The following is a 23,916-nucleotide window of genomic DNA, read 5'->3' as shown; positions in this document are numbered from 1 at the left end:
GAACCTTGCGATCCCAGTAGAGCTTGTGATGTTCATTTTCCAATACAGCATCGGGATGGTAATTGTAATAGGGAACTTTTTTCGAACTTAGAAGTTGGTATTTTAGTGCCAATTCTTGGTGAAGAATCTTGGCAACGTGTCTATTCTTGTACTCCGTGCCCGCGAACTTCTGACATCCCCCGGTGATGTGCTGGATAGTTTCATGTGCCGCACAGCCATAATGACAGCTATCATCCGCCACTGAGGCATCCTTGGCGATATATTTGATGTAGTTCCTTGTTGGAATCACCTGATCCTGGATGGCGAGCATGAAGCCCTCTGTCTCAGGAAACAACCTTCCGGAGGTCAACCAGTAGTTCGACGCAGATATGTCGACGTAATCATGGTTGACCTCGTTCTGGTGCCTTCCATGCGAAGGTTTGCCAATCAGTTTCTGCATTTTACTTTCTGCAGAGTGTTCGACGGTTTCCCAGTGGTCCTGCTGTAGCTTTAACGGTGTAGAACTATCAGCAACACAAATTACTTAATGGAATTCTCATGAAGTAGCCTTGCTCAGAAAATATTTTCGAAGTCCTTCAATTTCCTGGGTCATACGGTTGGACAAATCAACAATTCCTCTACCCCCAAGATGTCGTGGCAGCTCTGTCCGTTCTATTGAGCTTTTGGGGTGATGTTTATTGTGTTTAGTCAGCATCGTCCTTATTTTTCTTTGTGAAGCTGCTAAATCGGTGGTCGTCCAAGAGATAATACCAAATGAATAGCTCAGCGCCGAGCAAGCGTAGGTGTTAATCGCTTTTATCAGATTCTTGCTGTCAAGGCCAGTTCTCATTATCCTTCTCAATCTTCGGGTGAACTCCTCCGTTAGTTCTTTCTTCATCTGACTCTGATTGATTTTTCTTGCCAGTTTTATGCCCAGATACTTGTATGTGTCTCCTTCCTTTAATCCTTCAATTTCTGCACCTTCCTTGAGTTTGAACGTACCATCTTCTATTTTCCCTCTCGTTATGTTCAGCAGTCGACATTTTTCTAGTCCAAACTTCATTTTGATGTCTTCCGAGAATCCTTCCACCATTTTCAGCATCAGTTGTATTTGTCTCTTGGTAAATGCGAAGAGTTTCAAATCGTCCATGTAAAGGAGATGATTCAGTTTCATCATAGTTCTACTGCCGCTTTTGATGACAAATCTGTGGTCCGTAGAGTTCAATCTATGAGACAAGGGATTCAGGGCCATGCAGAACCACAGAGGTCTCAGCGAATCAACTTGGAAAATTCCGCGTCTTATTGGAATAGGTCTTGGTGCAATGGAACCATCTGCTGCTTTCATTTGAAGACTAGTACGCCAGGTTGACATGGCGTTTTTCAGGAACTCAACAATATTAGGTTCCACCTTGTAAATGTTCAAGAAAGTCAAAAGCCATTCGTGAAGTATGGAATCGAATGCATTCTTGTAGTCTATGTACGCAGCGTAAAGATTCCTTCGCTTGGAGATTGCTTGATTGCAGATAACTGAATCAATTATTAGCTGTTCTTTGCACCCTCGGCTCTTTGGTGCATCCTTTCTGTTGCATGGCGATGATGTTATTCCTTTCGCAATGGTTGTGAATTCGATTTGAAATGCACGATGTGATTAATTTGTACATCGTTGGAAGACATGTGATTGGTCGGTATTTGGATGGGTTTTCTGTATTCCTTTGGTGTTTAGGTAACAGGTACGTTGTACCATGTGTAAGGAATATTTGCATTCTTTCAGGATTTTCAATGACATTATTTATTGCGGAGGTCAATTTGTCATGCATGATCTAAAGTTTCTTGATCCAGAAGTTCTGTAATCCATCAGGCCCAGGTGCTTTCCAGTTGTGCAGTCCTCTGATAGCTGATTTTACTTCTTCAATTGTGATCATGTCATGTTGCATCGGCTCATATTTTATAGCTTCAGACTTTTCATCTTCAATCCATCCGATATCTCCATTGAACTGAGGTTTCGTTGATAATTGTTCGGTCCAGAATTTTTCAATGGCTTCCTTTGGTGGTAACTTTTCATTTTCTCCATCAGACGATGTGAGTGACCGGTAGAAAGTTTCTTCCGACTTTTTGAATGAATTATTGTCTCTTTTCCGGCTATAATTGCTTTTATATCTTCTCAGGCGTTCTTCATACAGACTTAAATTTTGCTTCAGAGTGTCGAGGCAGTGGTGAGCAGTAGCATTTTCCGTCTCTCGTTCTGTGTGTGTTCTGTTTCTATCCATGATTTCTTTGGCAGCTTTCGCAACCTTTCTTCCTTGATTCCCGTTCAAGTACTCCGTCAGTTTCATGTGTCGCACAGCCATAACGACAGCTATCGTCCGCCACAGAGGCATCCTTGGCGATGTATTTCATGTAATTTCTTGTTGGAATCACCTGATCCTGGATAGCGAGCATGAAGCCCTCTCTCTCAGGAAACAACCTTCCGGAAGTCAACCAGTAGTTCGACGCAGATATGTCGACGTAATCATGGTTGACCTTATTCTGGTGCCTACCATGCAAAAGTTTGCCAATCAGTTTCTGCATTTTAATTTCTGCAGAGTGTTCGACGGTTTCCAAGTGATCCTGGTGTAGCTTCAACGGTGTGGAAGTATCAGCAACACAAACTACTCGATGGAGTTCTGACGAAGCTGCCTTGCTCAAGAAATATTTTCGAAGTCCTTCAATTTCCTGGGACAAACGGTTGGACAAATCAACAATTCCTCTACCCCCAAGATGTCGTGGCAGCTCTGTCCGTTCTATTGAGCTTTTGGGGTGACGTTAATTGTATTTAGTCAGCATCGTCCTTATTTTTCTCTGTAAAGCTGCTAAATCGGTAGTCGTCCAAAGATAATACCAAATGAATAGCTCAGCGCCGAGCAAGCGTAGGTGTTAATCGCTTTTATCAGATTCTTGCTTTTAAGACCAGTTCTCATTATCCTCCTCAATCTTCGGGTGAACTCCTCCGTTAATTCTTTCTTCATCTGGTTCTGATTGATTTTTCATTATTATTATTATTATGACTTTAGCCTTGAGGCTTTCACACTCCTCTCCAGAGGAAAATTCACTTATCCCAGATATCTCAGATATCAAAAGGATTAAGCTCTGTTGGAGCCCTTTCCAGGTTTTCGGGCTCGAGGTGGTGGTCGGGTCCAGGTCGCTCCTCGCCTCCCTGCTGTAGGTTGGATTCCTGTCGACCCGTACTTCCTGTCGGCGCAGACGGTGTTCCTCTGCATTTCCCATGTACTTGCGTACAGTTCTCGCCGTTCCGAGCAGTACCGCCTTCTGCATGACTCTATAAATATTTTCGTCCAGCTGAAGTTTCTCCAAGTTCTCCAGTAGTTTCTTCGGTATCAGGCCTGTAGATGAAATTACAATAGGGATGGTCTTGATATCTTTTAGCTTCCACTGTCTTCTGGTTTGTTCCTCGAGATCTCTGTATTTTGAAATTTTTTCAGTGTGCCTATCTAGAAGATTGGTAGTATTTGGAATCGCCACATCGATGAATAGTGCTCTGTCCTCATCCTTATTGAGCATTTATTATTATTATTTTTTTTTTTCCGTCGTGTGAGGGGAAAACCTTTTATGGGCGCCCAGAGGGTCCGCACTCTAGGTAGTGTGAGACTCCGAGATCTTGTTTGGCTACTCACTAAAAACCCCTCACACATTCCACTGAGAAGTTCTTCGTCCAGCCCTTGCAGCGTCCCTTAACAAAAGACATGAGCTGCAAGTGGCATCTAGTGTTCATGGGATCTGATGATATGCAGTGACCCAAGCAACACCGCCTTCTGCATTCTGTGCGCTAGTATCTCGGCCCAAGATCTGCAGGCCGGAATAATCTTCAATTCTTCCACGTAGTTGGCTCTCATTCCTCCGAGACATCCTATGATCAGTACAACCATCTTGACTTTATGACCCGGGTACATAGTTCCAAGCTCGAAAACAAGATCTTTGTATTTTTGCCTTTTCTGCTCTTCCTTCATCACCATGTTGTTTTCTGCAGGGGATGAGAATTCCACGACGAACAATTCCTTCAGCTCTTTGTCCAAAAGAAGTATGTCTGGCTTTATTGCATTGATCTGCCGTGTTGTTGAGACAGGATAGTTCCAGTATATTCGAGCTTTCTCGTTCTGGACCACCGCTTCAATCTCCAGAGGCACATATGGTAGCACCGGTTCTTTGTCTATCTCATATGCCGCCCTCAGATGGAAGTAGAGAACTCGGAGTGCCGCGTTGTGTCTCTCTATATACCCCGATGGAGCATGGACTCTGCAGGCGGAAAGAATGTGCATAATCGTTTCCTGTTGACTATGGCACGCTCTGCACGTTGTTGGGGTGTCCATTTTCATGATGTTCTTTTTATACCATCTGGTATTTATTACTCCATCCTGACACGCCATCACAAATCCCTCCGTCTCTGACTTAAGGCTAGCCGACTTTAGAAAGGCGAAAAAAAATTCTTCCGACAGATCTTGGTCTTTTAAACTCCTGAAAAATATGGAGTGCAGTCTCTTACTCATATGATGTTCGAGTAATGTATTCGACTGAGACTTCCGGATCAGTCTTGCTAGCCTTCTTTGGTCCGCTTGAGTGATCGGTGCTCCAGCTCGCTCAGGATCGATCGACACGCCGGTTATACCGAGCTTCTCCAAGGCTCTCTGTCCAGCTCGAAATAGGAAGGCTCCGTGGTTCGCGAGTTCATGCTGAGCTACAAACTTCAGAAGCGGATCTTCACTTCTTAGGACCCTTACTGCTGTTTCCAATGTTTGTTGATAGTGTTGATATTCCAAACATTGCAATCCTCTACCCCCCTGGCTTCGGGGAAGGTATATCCTCTGAATCGAGCTATTTGGGTGAAGGCTACGATTCATGTTCATCGTTTTTCTTGTTGACCTATCAAGATCGAGGAGTTCGTTTACCGTCCAGTTTACCACCCCGAAAGAGTAGGTAAGTATCGGGATGGCTAGCATATTTGTAGCTGATACTTTGTTCTTTCCTGACAGCTGTGATTTCCAGATGTCTCTCTGCTTCTTCTTGTAGCTGGCTGATAAGGCGTCCTTTATCTGGGTTGTCTCCAGTACTCCCCTCTGTTTCATCCCGAGAAACTTGTAAGTTTCTCCCTCTTCCAGACGTCGAAAAGTCATTCCATCTTCCAGTTGGATATCTTCTCCTGGATCATCAACCCTTCCCCTGCGGAGATGAAAAACAGCACACTTGTCCAAACCAAATGACATTCCCATTGCAGAGGTGTAGTCGGAAACGATATTCAATAGTTGCTGTAGTGCGGTCCTGGAGGGAGCGTAGAGTTTCAAGTCGTCCCGTACATAAGGTGGGAGATCAGGTGGTTCCTTCTGCCTGGTGGACCGGCCTTGTATCCTATTTTGCTTGCCCTCAGCTCAATTGATAGTGGCATGAGTTTTATGCAGAATAATAACGGGCTTAGCGAATCTCCCTGGAACACTCCTCTTCTGTACCTCACCCATCCCGTATAAACGGTTCGTCCCTCTGCTCGGATGGCAAACTTCGTTTTCCACAACGCAATGATGCTTTCTATCGCATGGATGATGTTAGGGTGGACTTTCAGCATTTTTAATAGTCGTATGATCAGGTCGTGCGGCGAGGTGTCAAATGCTTTCGCGTAGTCTAACCATGATGTATGTAGGTCGCGCTTGTAATGTCTGGCGTCTAGGCATACGCTCTTGTCGATCAGCAAGTGGTCCTTGCATCCTTGCACTCCTTTCTTTGCTCCCCTCTGTTCGTAGATACTGTCCCACACTGGTCCAATAACCCTCAGAATTCGATCTTGCATAACACTTGTGAGTATCTTGTACAGTGTGTTGAGGCAAGTGATTGGGCGATAGTTCTTGGGTTGCCCTAAGTCCCCTGATTTTGGTATCAGCACTGTCCTACCCTCCACCAACCATGAAGGAATGGGCTCACGGCGAATCAGCATTCCGCTGAATAATCTTGCCAGGTGTTTATGTGTAGCCGGAAAGCTCTTCCACCAGTAGTTCTGAATACCGTCTGGTCCGGGTGCTGTGAAATCATTCTTGTTCTTAAGGGCTTGTCTAATATCTTCGGCTGATATTTCAGAAAGTTCGTCGTTCTGCTGTAGGGTTTGATCACACATCTGCTGGAATCTGGGAAGTGCTGGAGTATCCCTGGTTTTTGCTGGTTGTTCGTACAGGCTTTTCCAAAACTCTTCGACGTCCTGAGGTGATGGTGGGTTTTGCACCTCTTGCTGTTGAGGTTGAAATAATTTCGATGGTTCCGCGGTGAAGGTGTTGTTATCTTTGATCCATCTTTCTCTCCTTATCAATTTCTTTCGTGCTGCTACAAGTGATCTTATTTTATTTACAGCTTTCTGCTTCAGTAGATGAACTGTGGGCAAGTTAACGGTACCATGTATAGCACGAAGCTCCTCAATCATCTCCCTCATTCTCTTGCTCGGTTAAGTTTTTCTTTTCAGAACATCTATGACACATTGGTACCAAGATGCCTGCTGCCTCATTGATTTTATTTTGATGTCAAGTCGATTTAGCCTTTTCCTATGCTTATTATTATTATTCGCAGCTGTACTTTTCGGTGGACATAGTAGATAAGCGGCTGCTCTCACTGCAGCCTCCACCTCTTCCAGTGAACAGGTCTCGTTAAGATGATCTTGAATGATGCTATTCAAAACGGCTAGATCTTCAGCCTTGTGTCTTGATTTTATCCGGGTGGGTTTGATCAGTGGGTCTCCAACGGCAGCCTCAAATGCCTCTTTTGTATTGTCGATTAACTCTGATGAATCTCTCACTGTCCTTGGCCTTTGTTGCTGTCGGTCTGGAGCATCTGTCTGGACAATTATCGCACCACAGACCATGCAGCCTATTCATGTATCTCCTTCTGTCGGGTCCTGATCTTCTGTATAGCGCAGACAGCAGGCTATGCTGCTCGGGCGTCCACTTGTGGCGTCCCCTTTGTGCTGTCCTGTTTCGGCTGCCGGTTCCGACTACGGGGTGCTCTTGCGAGCTTTGAATCCCTATGCGACCGACAACCTGAACTCTCTCCTCGTCGATGTCCTCCTCGTCTAGAGGCGTAGCTTTTTGTGTGGCAGGCGCCCGCCTTCTTAGCGTTCTGCCGTTGGTGTCCCGCATGCTGTCACGTCCGGCACCAACTCCAGACGTGCCCTGACGATCCCCAGGCAGCGACTGTTTTCCGAGGCTTAGCTGATTTCTTTCCGACATCGGCTGAGAGTGACCGGGGTCCGCGGGATTGTCACACCCGTATACTACTAAGTAGTACCCCCGTGCGGGGAATATTATTATTATTATTATTATTATTATTATTATCATACTCCATTAAGAGGAGAAAAAAGATAATAGCGATAATAGCGAATTCGATGGTGTTTTTCGAGACTGATGAGGCAGAGGTATTGTATGAGATTAAGACACTCAAGAATGCAAAGGCACCAGGACATGACGGAATTAAAACCGAATGTGTGAAAACTGTTGCTGAATTGATCATCAAGCCGCTGACTAAACTTATAAACAGGAGCATTTCCACTGGTACCTTTCCGACAATCTTAAAGAAGGCAATAGTTATACCGATTTACAAGTCGTCCAATAAAGAAGAAATGAAAAATTATTGACCGATTTGCCTGACGTCAACTTTTGCGAAGATCTTCGAGAGGATCCTGAAAACACGAATACTGGGCTTCTTAACAAAATATAACTTGTTATCGCGTAGTCAATACGGATTTCAAAGAAAAAGATCTACACAGGATGCAATTGCTAGACTGATGGCTCTTATATCGGATGCTATAGATAAAAACATTCCCGCCATAGGAATATCTGTAGATCTGCAAAAAGCCTTTGATACGGTAGACCATGAAATATTGATGCAGACGTTGGAAGAGTGTGGATGCAGGGGACTATCTTATAAATTGCTGTCGAGTTACATAAACGGAAGGCAACAGTGTGCGAGGATTGGAGAGTCGACTAGTAGTCCTAGAACCATTACATGCGGAGTACCTCAAGGAACGGTGCTTGGACCTTTATTGTTTTTAATTTATGTGAATGAAATGTTCGATATCGGATTGGAAGCAGATATAATTAGTTTCGCTGATGACACGGTTCTATTTTTCACGGGAGAAACATCGTAGGCAGTTAAAAAGAAGGCAGAATATGGTTTTGGTCAGTTGTTGAATTTCTTTGACGTTAACAAGCTCACGGTTATCATGGAGAAGACAAAATTTATGTATTACACCAGTGATTTCAGAAGATCTCCAACGTTTGATAGACTCTCAGCAGAAAATGAATTCACAATAGAGAAAACAGACACAATAAAATATTTAGGAGTCCTTATAGACATCCACTTAAGATGGAAGGTGCAGGCCAATTTAGTCGTGAGAAAACTGCGACCGATGCTGAGCAAATTTAAAAACATCAGGCAAATATGTGACGAAGATGAACTAAAAGGCGTGTATCATGCATTCATAGAATCACACTTAAACTATGGCATACTAGCATGGGGTGGAATGGCCAACTGCCACTATGCAAGAATAGAAAAAATGCAGAAATGAATATTGAAGATTATTTACAAGAAACCTATCACTCATTCAACGGAAGATCTATTCAGGACTGGGAAATTGCTTACTACCAGGCAACTATATGCAAGGACCCTTCTCATATATCAGCACAATACCACTACACCTGTACCTGAGAAAGGCAGAAAATTGAGGAATAAGCACATAAACCTGCCTAAATTAATTAATTAAATAAAACGAGTACTCTTAGAACATTTACCTACCTCGCCCCACTTTTGTACAATAGGCTTCCAGAGCATTTGAGGGACATTCGGTCTCATTCCAACTACAACAGGCAGATAAGACACTGGATAGAACAACAACACTGGAACTTTTGGATTTCCTTCTGGAATAGAAATAATTTTATTTAGTTATTATGGACTTTTGGTTTAAGTAATTACTCACTTTCAGCATTAGATTGTGATTAGAAAGAATAAAGTAAACTCACCTCCATCTGTGCATAAATGCGTATGTAGATAAGTAAAGTTATTAACACAGACAAGTGCTTGGACTTTTGTGGTCTTTAAATGTTTGTTGACGATTGTGTATTGGTGGATTTATTTGTATTTTCTTGTTATTTTGGGTCAATAAACATTATTATTATTATTATTTTATTATTATCTCAGAGTCAACTTGTCGGTGGAGCTCTTCCCTATCGTCCTGGTGTTCTGCCTCACTTGGGTTGCAAGATGGACTTTCAGCGTCAATTTCTTCTGGCTGTTGTTGCCTAGGCATGTGAATCTCATCAGAGGTGTTGGTGTCGCTCTCTGTAACTGGCGGACGCTGAAGTTCTCGTTTAATTGCGTCGATTCTGGCCATTGGTATTAGTTCATTTCTCAGAATAACGCGGTACTGGTCTGCCACCCGTTGTTCAGTGACATTGAGATTTGGGTAGGCGTTGCAGAATTCCTCATGGAGCCTTTTCCTATAGTTGTTCGTGTTCTGCCCTAGTCCCGTGATGGAGTTATATATGCGCACAATAGTTTCATATATGGACGTTGTCCACTACATGCGCTTTCTAACTAACCCCGCTTGGGTGAGCACTGGCTGAATATCCTGCGCAGTACCTTCAGCGGTTCGAGTCCGCAATTGAATTGGACTCGTTAGTTGCATGATTATTATTATTATTATTATTATTATTATTATTTTAATAACAGTACATTCTTATAAACCACAAAAAATTATATGATCAACCATTGCATCGACATATGCGATCAGCTGCAGACCTTGGCCACCTTTTTGCACTGTCAGAGAAGCAGATAAATTTATATTTGATCTGATTAGTCATTTCACCAACGATGTTATCAGCTGATTCCTTGTTTTGAAGGTAAAAGAGAATAATATTATAAATTTCTATTGAACTAATATTATATTAACGGTAGAGAGAAATTAGGGCAGTGTCCTCACTTATCGGTGAGGGCTAAGCGATTTCGGTATGCTGTACCCCGAGCCCACCAAACAATGCACTTTGGTAAATCTTGATACCAGATACAAATTTATTCCAGGTGTAACATGTCAAAAACCTGAGCATATTTTGGAAATATAGATAGGTACCTTTTTACGGAATCCCAACTTTCACATTTGAACTTGAAACAGTTTATACGATTTCACAAAATGAGTTTTCTAAACACGACACGTGTTGCGCTATCACAAAAGCATCTTCAGGTGGGTAAAGATTCAATCATGGATTTTCATCAGTATCGGCCACATAAATTCAAAATTTCACATTTGAATTCCTTTCATTTCTCTTGAACTGCTAATAGGCCACGTTATTAGCACCAAAGAATCTATCCCGATACGCCTGAACCTCTTGATCTTCATGTTGAAAGTTGCGACTATTTTCATTCAAACTCATCGAGCCTTTTCTATTTAATTTCAGGGACTAGCACAATCAGGCAGTTGGGGTTGTTTCGACGAATTCAATCGAATTGAGTTGCCAGTACTTTCCGTAGCTGCACAGCAGATCTACATTGTGCTACAAGCAAGAAAAGAAAGGAAGCCTGTTTTTGTTTTCATGTAAGTTAGAATTAGTCTTTTTGATTATCTGATGATTCTCGATGAAAATTGGATCGTACATTATAGAGAGAGATTGGATTCGTTGAATTCTGATTATTTCAAGATCCAGATTCAAAAATACATGATGTTTCATCATAACCGGGACATATATTGTCGGTAAACGACATCGGGAGAATCATTTTTGCCTTATGACATATACCTCGTTTTCGACGCCTCAGCGAGATACAGCAGCAAGCGTACGTTTAAATAAAGTACTCAATTTGGGATTTCCTGACAGAAGACGTCATCAACGCGAAAATGACGAATGAAGGTGACGTCATAATGACGCTGACATTTGACCGTTATCTAAACGTCAAAATGACGTCAACTTTGAGATCTATATGACTTCTGACATGACGTTTAAGGTACGTCATTATGACGTACACTTGTTGCCTGGGGGGTGTTTGGTCAACTTTGAGCGATATTCTGATGAGTGTATGGGTGTATTGTATAATCCTCAAAGTGGTCGGTGTCGTTCCTTAAACTAAACATGTTGGCTAGCAACTCCATCATCTTCATTTGAAGTTGGGCCTGGTTCTCCATTATCCGCATTACCGAAATGGCTTCACTTTCTTCGGGAGCTTTGTTGAGATTTTGCTGGTCTATTTTGGCTTATTCTTGTAGATTCTCACAAAACACAAACGATTTTCACTCACAAAATAGGATCCTCAATTTCTTTCCTAGAAAGAGGAAATCTAATCCCACCTCTGATGTTAGATTTAATAAAACACGTGGTTGGTATTTTTATCCACAAAGTAAGATGGCGGTCGGTTATCTAGCACGTGGAGGTGCTCTAACAAAGGGTCAGGTACAAAGCGTACCGCCCGACAAGTAGTTCAAGTAATTGTATGTTCGGCCTGTGCAAAAGAGAGAGCAGGTAACATTGGAGCACAGAGTTCACAGAGCATAGGTTCTATACTCTTATTCTATCTTCGACATTCGTCGTCGGACATTATCAGTATGTTTTAAGAGGGGTCAAATTAACATTTGCTAACATCTATATATATTTCAATATACTCGAATTATTCAGTAAAATTCAAATACCCTGTCAAATTCTATCAGCTACTGTTTCTCGGCAACGAAAATTAATATGTATACTCAGAACCTTAGAACAGACTCATATTTCACATTAATACTTAACTCAGAGTAGGGAGTTCGACTCTCAATGAAGTTTCACTGATTTTTTTTAAATTGATTTTGCAATCTGAAATGTTTCGACATACAAATTCAAAAATTATGGGCCTAAGAACACAAGCTGTGTCATGTTTTTTTATTATTTCAGATATTCGAACGGGACATTTGAATGGCTGTAAAAACGAAACCGTTCGATATTTTTCGATTCTGATATTCGTGTTAGGTATGAAAGTAAGTACAATCGTGAAAAATTTCATCAATTTCGAGTGAAATTTTTTTTTCGCTGTAGACATGTGAAAAAAAAGTTGTGTTCGATTTCTGAAAAAATTTTTTCACAGATATTCTTTAAAAATTGTGTTAATTTAGGAAATGAAAATCAATTTGGCAACCGAAAAAAAAAATCACGAACATTGCAGGTTTTCCGCCATTTTGTAATTTTTTTTTCGGTGCTCTACACCATTTCTGAATGAAGCATCCAAAAATACTACGATATGACAAGAAACCATTACTTCCAGTCTCATACATAACCGACCACACTCAATATAATAACGCTCGAAAATGACATTAAACACCGTGTATCTCCCTTATGCTTCGAAAACGGAAAATATTTCATAAGAAAAAAATGATTCTCCCGATGTTCTCTACACGTCATATGAGTTTGTCCAGTTTATGATGAAACACCCTGTATATATGACTTCAACTTTTAACGAATTGACTAGGTAGGTGCTGATAATATTATGTATACTCTCCCATGAATTAATATATAAAAAATTTTTAGCCTTGAGAAAGAGGTAATCTTCCTCGAAACGTCGGCATAGTTAAGAAATAAAAGTTACAAAATAGTCCAATTTCCCGATTTTTTATTTCCAAATCTAAAGGAATGGACGTTAACCCACCAAATAATAAAGATGTTTTTTACGGACGTGTAAAAAGCATTTATTATTGAATCTTACTTCAGAATTGTTCCAATAAAGAACTGTTAATAATAATAATAATAATAGAAGGAGAGTGGAAATTTTCTTTAATGATCCCGCACTTCCAGCGAAATTCCAAATGTTGCTGAAAGAATCAATCTTTCGAAAGTACTGTTTTGCGCTGCGTTGACGGAACAGGTATGTTCAAACAAAAAAAGTAGTGGTCGACCAAAGAAGAAATCTCAGAGTTATTCAGCAATAATGAAAATATGATAACACAGAAGACAGAAGCTCCACGAACCTCTGTTCGGCTTTTAACTCATGTGACTGGAGTATCTGTTCGCATATTTTATTCCACACGATTTTGAATGAAAGACATCAGTTTGTTTTCATGAAGATTGACATGTTATCAGAAAATTGAAAAGATTGATTACCTATTCGGTATGCATCAGTCACAGGCAAAATGTGGCACCTATTTTCTTTTATGGAACTTTAACAGTAGAACGTTATGAATAAGGAGAAAGCATCATGCCTTTTCATAGCTAAATTGAATTTTGATAAATTGTCCAATATTTATTTTCATGTAAATTCAGTTCTTTAGGTTAGTGATAGGTTTTCAGTAACGACCAAATCAATTCAATACTTATAGAGAATTAGTAAACATATTGCGAATCTTACTGTGCATACAAAATTACGATATATAGGTTAATGTCATCATTGTTTACATTTGGGGTAGATGAAGTAATTCAAGAAAAGACCTACCTTCAGACACCGAATATCAACGTTTAAAATTCCATAGCCTACTTGACGACGAATTTTTTGAACGCACGTTACTACTCGATTCACTCAACTCAGACATAACTAATCACTAACCATTGAAATCATGTTGTATGGAAGCTCTATGAGGTTATTATGAACAAAGATTTTGGAGTATCTGTTTGCAATTCGAAGATTGAAAACATATCATGTGGTAACATATCACGTAGAACAATAGTCCTGATTGGTTTCATAAGGTTATATACGGGTTCAGGATCTTCGAGAGCCTTCAGAGTTGAAAACTTGTGAAATTCTTTCTTAATTACTCTAGCTGACTGTTTATCTTTATCGGAATCCTTGACACAACTGATTATCCCCCGAAATTTCGAAATATATGTTTTTCATGTATTAATAATGAATTGTGAAGATTAAATGTGAAATGGTCAAGTTGAAAATTTTTATACAGGGATGGTGATAATGTTTCAATGAACATCGAATTTGGTATATTCTTAACCATGAATCCAGGATATGCTGGACGTCAAGAACTACCCGAAAATCTGAAAATAATGTTCCGTAATGTAGCAATGATGGTTCCAGACAGACAGATCATAATAAGAGTCAAACTAGCCTCCTGCGGTTTCAAGGACAATGTTTACCTCGCAAGGAAGTTTTTCACTTTATACGCCCTCTGCGAAGGACAACTTTCAAAACAGGTAATTTCTCACTTAATTCAGATCTATTGAGGATTACAAGTTAAAATAAAGATCTAACGATACCAAACAGCACCTTCTTCTTGTAATGGGACGTTTTATTCTGTTTAGCAGAGAAAGAAATTAAAAAAATTCATAAAACATCTCTTCTCTCGGTAACAGAGGCAGTCTGGGCCAATGAATGTGGTACATATTATCTGGAACGACCTCAGTATCTCCTAATTGCCTTTTGAGTTTCTTGTTTTCCAATAAAACACCCTGTATAAATAATCTATAATAAATTCATTTGAAGGTCCACTACGATTTTGGATTACGTAATATTTTATCTGTGCTGAGAACGCTAGGAGCTCAGAAGAGGGCTAATCCTAATGATAGCGAGGAAACTACGGTTATGAGAGTATTGAGGTATGCTACAATTAAAAAGATTTTCAGAAATTGACCTTTGTCTGATGAAGTAGTCTGATATATACTCACTCCGAAACGTTACTATACATAATTATAATTTCGAAGTTCCTTTTTTCAGTTCATCGTCAGGCAACAATGTTTTCTAGTTGTTTTGCTCCTGACAACTAAGTGCAAGAATTTACGCAGGAGCAAATCGGCTATTTCAATTTTTTTATTGATTGTGTTCCAGAGATTGGAAGTGAAAACCCTAAAAAGTTTCAGAAGATGCTTTACGCTTGTTTCAAAAATCAAAGTTTCTTTCTTTTGATAGTGGTTATAATTTTTATGCATATTTTAGGGATATGAATTTGAGCAAGCTGATCGATGAAGATGAGCCTCTCTTCTTATCCTTGATTGAGGACATGTTTCCTGGAATTAAGCTGACTTCTCATTCTTGGAAAGATTTGCAAAAAGCTGTTGGTAATCAGAGCCAACTAATGGGATTGGTCAATTACTCTTCTTGGAACCTAAAGATTGTACAGCTATACGAAACATCGCTTGTTAGGCATGGATTGATGGTTATGGGTAAGATTCTTCATATATTTATCATTTGGAAATGTCATGATCCAGAAAAAGTTACTCTTTATTGCATGTTATTAATTCCATCACCACAACAAATAAAAATACGGGAGCAAAATGACCCGGAGCATGAAATGACATTCACAAGCAGTAAACACAATTTTTTGGAAAATCTCTGCAAATACGAAAAAAAACCTTAAAAAATTTAAGCAAAACTATCATGAAGGCAAATTTCAATAGGGATATTTTCTCGCCTGTTCATGTTCGAGAAATCGTATGCGATAAATATAATCATAAGATTGCTTTTCTAGGTTCACATGCAATTTAGGATCGGAAACGCGCTCTCATGTGATGAGATATTCACGTTGTCACTTTGGACAAATGTTATTCCTACCAGAAATATTGCAAAGAAGAAACTATCGTTTATAATGATTTCGTCGTTTTTTTTGGGTATGTGCTAGTCAGTTCGAAAACATTTTGAGGATTTTCTGTCGTGTGAAATGTTTGTCGTTCATTGTTAGCTCAAATATTGCCGTAAGTAACTTTTGAATTCTACTAACGTACGAGGGATGTTTCCAAAGTCCTAGGAACTTATATGCAATGTTATTGCATGACAAGTCTTGACATGCTTATGCAACTATCCAGTACAATTTCAATCAGTCATCAGACTGAATGAATCATCATTTGTTCGACTGATATCTATAGACGCATTTTCATTGCACTTCTTAGTAATCTTGGAAGACGCAGGAAAATATCGAAGAGCAATAATTTTCGTTCTGTGGAAAGAAGGGACAAAACATCTGCAATTATGCAGCATTTGCATTGATTATTTGGGAAATCGATCGTTTTCAAACCGGTAAAACACGTCGGTAAATGAAAGAACATTACTGCCGTCGAAGACCTACTGAAAGAGGACAGGCGAATTACTATTAGGCAAATTAGTGTGCATCAAATTCTAATATATATGTTACGGCTAAAGATAGGTGTGAGCAAACTTAAGTTTAGCCGGCTAAACTTAGGTTTATATCAGACGATCGGCTAAAGTTCGATAAAGAGTTTATTGGCGTCGCGGAATTTCATCTTAGCCGGTTAATGTGCACATTAACCAAAACCAAGGAGATATAGGAAGGGAGGCGCAGGTCACCAGTTCGTCGGGAAAATTATGACGTCATTAGACGCTTATGTCAACCTAAATTGACAGAACTGGAACTGGTGTCTTTAGCAGTGACGTAGCTTAACGACGTAAATTATTCAGGTTAGGAAAGATTAACTTCGTCATTAGTGAGTGCTGAGAAGACTTTTAAAAGTTATTGGTACTTTATAAATAAGTTTGTCAATGTAGAAAATGCTGAAAATTGAATGTTCAGTCTATAATTAATAATTATTCAATTCATTTTGCAGATTCTTATTCGAAATTCGCTCGATAGAATTCAAAATTACGTTCAATATTTTTCGGGCCTACAATACAAGAAGATGCCAGGATTCAAAGGTTGATTTAGATATTTTGAACGAAAAATCCCTATTGATAGAGATATCGACAAGATGAATATATTAAAAAAGTACTATTGACAAAAATTAACAATAAAATTGATTGTCAGAAGATTTGCTGAGTTGTTTTCTGAATCTGAGAAAAGTTCTCATATTGAAATTTGTCTTATCTGCTTTGGACGCTTAGGCTATACATTCCATATTCAATTTCATTATTGTCATTATATCAATACATTTTTGATTAGTGAGCTAATAATTCCTATTTGAATGATATAGGATGATTGTTGAGTATTTCTCATCCATCTCGGTTCAAGATATATCAGTATAGAGAGAAAATTTTATATGTTAGTTTGAGGTATATACCAAAAAATAATACTACATTTTAAATATTTTGACCTATATTATGACAGCATATTTTAGGGCAATATTGAAACACGGGACTGCTAATTACTTATAGAATATGTATGAAAAGATACAGTTATAGAACATTAATGAGAAGCTACAATTGGGATGGTATGGTTACATTGGTTCACATTCATTTCAATTATCTCTTTTAACTAACCCTTTTAATGATAAGCTTCTGTGTTGTCAGGAATCATTAAGTTACTACAGTTTTTTTCTTTAGGTGTTTATTACGACATTGGTTTCACTCTATCAAACCAACTTATAGAACTGAGCTAGAACTGAGCCATATGATAAATTTTTTCTACTCAACATATCCATATTGATTTAAATATTGACTGCACCGTTTTATTTCTTTCATAAAGCTCATTAATGGTACTTTCCTACTGAACTTCTAGTCGAGACGCTTCTCTTAGAAGTTCCAATAACAGTTAACTATTATATAGGATAGTGTTTTCCTGCAGTAGCTGGAATTAAACCTCTTATCCGGAAACAATATACCTAAAAACAAAAATTAATTGGAAGAAATTTTCTACTAATCTGTTGAAGAAGAACAAGGACCAATATGACTACGTTATTTTAACAATGAGAAAACATCCTTGAAAAACTTTAACAAGAGAACAGGCTTATGTTGATGAACCATTGCATAATAGGATTGTTTCCTTCTCTATAGTCTCCTTATTTTACAAAGTACATGCAGGTATTTGATGTGCCTCAAGTTAATTGTTGACATATACACCAACTACATATTTTTTTTGCTGAATCTTCTAGGGTACCTATATGTGTTGAACATTTCGATGGAAACTGATTATGTTACGAGAAAAGTTATAAAGGAGCACATGTAATAATGAAAAATTATTTTATATACCCCGCCTTTCTGAGTTGAGAATTGAAATAATACATTGGTTTTCAGCACATTTCTGACAAGGTACTTTTTGAAATATCATACTTACTAAATGTATCACGAAAAACTGAATTGCTTTCCACTATCGTACTTGTTCATCAATTAGAAATAGTTTATACTTATATGGTTTTCTCACATATTTCCTGGAAGTTCATCTTTACTCATCTGTCTTTCCTATATCATGATATTTACTCAAGTAAACTCTTATATTATCAAGCAGTTTTCGTTGTCCTACTGCATTTTTTCCACAGGTATCTATAGGTCAGATAATTATATAGCAACATTTTTTCTTCTTTTCATTTAGCTCATATGCCTTCAGTACTGAACTTCAGAAAGTTATATTACTGTTGATGTACTTCAAATTTTAAATGTCTGCACTAACTGTTCTCGTAAACTGTATCAGATATTATAGTGATAAATTAGGTTTGATAGCTCCGGATGTAGAAGTTTCTGATGCAATATTGTAAAAACCAACGTTTTCTCTACGGATCACATCATTCTGTTTGAGAATGTACATCTAACCTCTAACCTCCCATTTCGTCGATTTACATTGTGAAATTTCTATACTATCTACGCCAATGAGCGCTAGTGTGACGTCATTGGACGCAGTCGAGTATTTCCGATCTCCACTTGCGCCTCCTTTCCTATACATTGAACTCTATGGGAACTGGAATGGCATCGCGATACAGGCAAAGTGAGGAAGAGTGAAAGGGAAGATGTAGAGCAACCTTTCTCTCTCGCACGCCGTTGCTATTAGCAACGTAAACATTTCAATGTGCGGGAATGAAAGAATGAACTGAAAATATTTGAAGGTTTGATACTGTGCTGGGACGAGGGTTTACGAATAATTGATGTAGGATTCAGAGAAAATATTGACTGACAGAAATCCTCAATTTATTGAATCTAAAAAACGTTGATCACATTATTCACAAATTTGACAATCTACGAAATTATCCTACCTAAAAAACGTTGACCAAGCTCAAGAGTGGTATCTCACCGTTATGACAGCAAGTTTACAATCAAATGAACTCAATAGAAGGCTCAATGTAATAAAAATTCAACAATTAAGATTCGCTCTTCAAGAAGATGTCGACTTGTGGAAATGATTAAACTAATTCAGCGAACAAAAGAAAGAACCGCCACACATGGACAAGTGACAAGATTTCCACAACATTAAGATTTTGATGAAATGGAGCGCCTGACTTTCAGACAACCCATCATACACATATTATACAGGATGTCTCTGTACAACTTTCCCCCCTTCCATCCTGTGCAAGGATAAATTAGGAAAAACTAATTTTCAGCAGCATAGGTCGGAACAGCATACGTTTTTAAGTGGGACGAGTGAAAAATTCCGCGTTCTTCACCAGTTTTCGGAGATACCAAAACATAAGTATGATCATGAATTTTCTTTTTTATTTTGAATGATTTGCATAGTAAAATTCTGATATTATTAAAAGAGATAGCATTAACATTTATCCCGTTTTCCAGAAACTGAAGAAATTCTGGAGCCTGCACATGACTCTCCCCATCAAAATCAGGTACAAATTTACTTAGATCTCCCAAACCAAATAAATTATCGTTCATAGTTAAATTTGAAATTTGTTGTTGTCCTGAATGATGAGCAGTCTGTACATTCAACCCAGGAAGACACACTGAGGTAAGTTAAAATTGGAACTTAAATTTGATTTGACGTTTATATTTCTTTCAGAGACACCCTGTATACGTGAACCAGATTGAACGCGTGCATGTCCACGTATGTTATTCGCTAGATTTTCAGTATCAAGATTATCAGTATTAATCAAATCAACCCCAGGAACATCCTGCATAAAATAATCATTTTCTTGATCTCCACTTCTAGCTTGATCAACTTGTACATTATTGAGGGTCATTCTCACTGTATCATTAACAATTTTTGAAATAAACATATCAAACATTCTAGACTTATCCTTTTCATGTTGATTTTCAAGGTTGAACATTCGTCTCCTTGAGTGGTGTGAATACTTAACTTGTTTGGGTGTTCTTGAATCACTTTCCTTCACCTTTGGGACAGCTCCATGTTCCTGATTTTCCTGTTTCCCGTTTTCTTTCCTTTCAGTACGTACCGCCGGAGACAGGGTTCGTGCATTTTCAGTACGTACCGGAGACAGGGCTCGAGCATTTTCAGTGATGTCGTCCTGTAGCTGGTCTTTCTCCATATTTTTTCTGACACTTCGTAGGTGGTAATTTTCTCTCCTACTATCCATTTATTCGCCTTAAGTTGGGCGCCAAGATGTGCTGGGACGAGGGTTTACGAATAATTGATGTAGGATTCAGAGAAAATATTGACTGACAGAAATCCTCAATTTATTGAATCTAAAAAACGTTGATCACATTATTCACAAATTTGACAATCTACGAAATTATCTATCTTACCTAAAAAACGTTGACCAAGCTCAAGAGTGGTATCTCACCGTTATGACAGCAAGTTTACAATCAAATGAACTCAATAGAAGGCTCAATGTAATAAAAATTCAACAATTAAGATTCGCTCTTCAAGAAGATGTCGACTTGTGAAAATGATTAAACTAATTCAGCGAACAAAAGAAAGAACCGCCACACATGGACAAGTGACAAGATTTCCACAACATTAAGATTTTGATGAAATGGAGCGCCTGACTTTCAGACAACCCATCATACACATATTATACAGGATGTCTCTGTACAATACTGATTGGAAAAATTCACTTTTTTCTCTATTTCCGAAATTGTTCAAATCTTTCAACGAGTCGGTTCGTTCTAAAAATAATTAATCATTGGTTTGTCATTCTAATCGAAATTTCTAAAAATTTTCACGAATATGCACTTTTTTTAGTGATTTATGATGTTAATCATAATTTCCTGAATTTCGAGAACCAAATTTTTAATAATCACCCTTGCAGCCTTGATGAATTCATAAAATTGAAGCTTCAGAGTAATTTGAATATAAATATTAATTATAATCGTGAGGCAAGAATATAGGAAATGATCTGAAAAGCCTCGGATAAAGCTTTGGAATCATATGAAAAACAGTGTCTGTCTGTCTCTGGAGCAGAGACAGAGTCTTCTCTGGTGTCAGTGCGACAGATTTTAAATAATCCAAATAGTTCAATATATAAAAGGAACCATATCTAAAAGCAAAGAACAAAATTGCTGAAATATTTTTATCTAACATAATTGGGACAAAAATGTTACATTTGCTTAACAATTATTCCCTGGCTAGCCCTAGTGCACTCTTCATGGTCAAAATGAATCCTAAAGCGAATGCCTTTCGACAGTGAAGAAGAATATTGGTATCATCAATTTCCAATGATTCTAAATATTCTATAGTTTCACTGAAAATTTCCTCAACATACCTCAGGGAAGAAGATCTAATTGGAGCTTTAAACCCTCTCTGGAACGGATTTCTAGAATTAAGAATGTCAAACACTCTATCAATTTCTCTAATGAATTCAACGGTAGCGGCATTATCTTTGAATTGTAAGTTCTTACATTTTTTATCAAGAAATTCAATAGCATCCGCTACCCCATTACTCATTGTTTGAGTAGCTAATCTGACATTCATAATTCTATTTTTATATTATAATTGATATGCTGAGATGAGAGGGAATTAGCCAACCTTAGACCTTCCTCTCTTTGAACTTTTTCTAATTCCTTGACAAACTGCCAAGAAATGTATTCTGTGGGGGACTGCATTTTTTTCTGCAAACGTATTTCTACGGATACCAATTTTTCCTTTCTGTAGCTTTGGTCCAAAGTTGCAAAGTAAAAGGTTTTCGGAGAGGGAACCTAAAACAATGAAAAACATGAGGTATAATTCCTAATTATTTACTGCTTCTCTCCTTTTGTGGATTCTCAGTTCCTGTAAAACTGATCAGGATGGATTGGTTTACGTGATACCAACACTTCTCAGAAAAAATATTATATTATATTATATTTATGTCCCCTGCATTATGGCATCCGTTTCCAACACAATACTGGACCATTGTTGTTATCAAATTCTTCTTATTCAAAATGTTTTTTGTTACTGCAAAAACCAATTTTGTCACTCTGGGAAACACATAGACTTGAAAAACACTCACCAAAAAACTATATTCAAGCTTTGAAAAAGCACAAGAAATTTTGTTCAACAGCTAACTTGGCTTGATATATAGACATTTTTCGAGTTTCTTAGGAATGTAAATCGGAAGTATATGGCTTCTAAACAATTTTTCACCACGATTTTTACTAAAATACTGACAAAAAGACATTAAACAATGTAATTTAAAATCGATCTACGAAAATGACATTTAAATTTAGGTTATAATAGTGTAAACAAAAACACGCTAGAGAGAGAAAGGTTGCTCTACATCTTCCCTCTCTCTCGGTCACACTTTTCCTCGAATTTTGCTACCTACGAAGCCATTCCAGTTCCCATAGAGTTCAATGTTCCTATATCTCCATGAACCGATACGAAACGGCTAAAAAAGTATTCGATGGACGTGCGGGGCTGCGAAGTCTCGTGAATAGTCGGATGGAAGGCTACGCGCACGTGTTGCAATGCTATTCTCCAGTACCGCGTCATCTTGCATAGTAATTGCTTGAGCGCCGGTCCTTTGTATTCTTTTTTTTTTTGGTGTAGCAGGGGGAACCACCCTCATCTCCTGAGGGGGAACAGTGTGGGGTTTCTCACTCTCCTGAGCTCGAGACCCACTAAAAACCCTACTGCTTCTTGAATTTTGGTTCCGGGCATTTGCCTATAAACCGTTCATCTCTTGGTCGGTTTTCTTCTCGCACACTATCGTGCTGGGATTTGTGTTTTTATCCTCTATTGGATTATGACTTTATTGAATTTTTCAATAAGTTTCTGTTGTTATTTTAATTTCTTTTCAATTGATCTCTTGGTCTCCTTCGGTAAATTCGCATTCTCCTTTTGTCTTCCTCTGGGTCGTAGTCCACTAGTCTCCTGAGTTCTTGATTCGGATGGTTTTTCGCTTTTCGAATAATTTCTCTGCTTTTCTGTTCATGAATTCCGTTATGGTTTCCCATTTCAGGTCCTTATAAATCTGTCTATTCCTGACCAACCAAGGTGCATCTATTGCACATCGTAGCAGCTTGTTTTCAGTGGCCTGAATTCTTCTGATATGGCTCTTTGCCGCGAAACCCCAGGCAACTGATCCATAAGTCAGTTGAGGCCTAGCAACGGCTTTGATTATCTTCAATTTTGTCTCTTTCGACATGTGGCTTCTTCTTCCTATCAGAGGATAGAGTCTATTCATCGCTGCTTTCGTTTTGTCGATTGCTTGTTTGATATGACTTTTCCAGGTAAGTCCTTTGTCAAGCGTTATTCCTAAATATTTGGCTTCATTTTTTCAGTCGATTTCTTCGCCGTCAACATCCAGTTTTGTTGTGGGTCGCAGTCTTCTCTTCTGTAGTAATATTGCTTGGCTCTTTTGTCCATTGAGCTTGATTTTCCACTTTATGCACCAGTCATTTGTTTCGTCAATCGACTCTTGTAGAACTCGTTCTATTATTTCAGGGTTTCGGTGTCGAGTTGCTATGCCTGTGTCGTCAGCATATAAGGTTAGCATGGTTCTTGGATTTTTCGGAATATCGTGGATGTATATGTTGTACAGAAGTGGCCCAAGTACTGATCCTTAGGGTACTCCAGCCTCTATATCTCTTGTTGAGGAGCATTCTCCTCCCACTTTTACGTAAAATCTTCTATTTTTGAGATAATTCCTGATCAACTTGCATATTTTGATCGAATATCCAGCACATCTCATCGTATATATTAATCCTTCATGCCATACTCAGTCGAATGCTCTGGCGACGTCTAGTAAAATAAGACCTGTAGCCTGTTTATTTTGGAATCCCTCTGTTAAGTACTCTGTGAGCCTTAATAATTGTTGTTCTGTTGAATGCTCTCTTCTGAATCCGAACTGTTCTGGTGGTATTAGTTCCAGATTTTCGGTTTCCTCATTTAGCCTCGTGGCGATAATTTTTTCTACTACTTTTCCTAAC

The 23,916-nt window shown here is 38.6% G+C and overlaps 1 protein-coding gene across 3 annotated transcripts in view; it reads left to right on the top strand.

Moving 5' to 3' along the window:
- The window catches only part of LOC123318393 (dynein axonemal heavy chain 8-like), a 1,393,903-nt gene that overhangs the window by 588,665 nt on the left and 781,322 nt on the right, over positions 1-23,916 (top strand). For all 3 annotated transcript variants that reach the window (XM_044905013.1, XM_044905020.1, XM_044905005.1), the window contains 4 exons: positions 10,449-10,585; positions 13,895-14,141; positions 14,431-14,543; positions 14,881-15,107. In XM_044905013.1, the coding sequence (XP_044760948.1) occupies positions 10,449-10,585; positions 13,895-14,141; positions 14,431-14,543; positions 14,881-15,107 (724 nt within the window). The remainder of the gene's footprint in view (positions 1-10,448; positions 10,586-13,894; positions 14,142-14,430; positions 14,544-14,880; positions 15,108-23,916) is intronic.

Source organism: Coccinella septempunctata, chromosome 1 (assembly GCF_907165205.1).
Source record: "Coccinella septempunctata chromosome 1, icCocSept1.1, whole genome shotgun sequence".
Taxonomy (NCBI): Eukaryota; Metazoa; Arthropoda; class Insecta; order Coleoptera; family Coccinellidae; genus Coccinella; species Coccinella septempunctata.
Note: the sequence above shows the minus strand (reverse complement) of the source record. Positions and strands in the feature narration are given on the sequence as shown.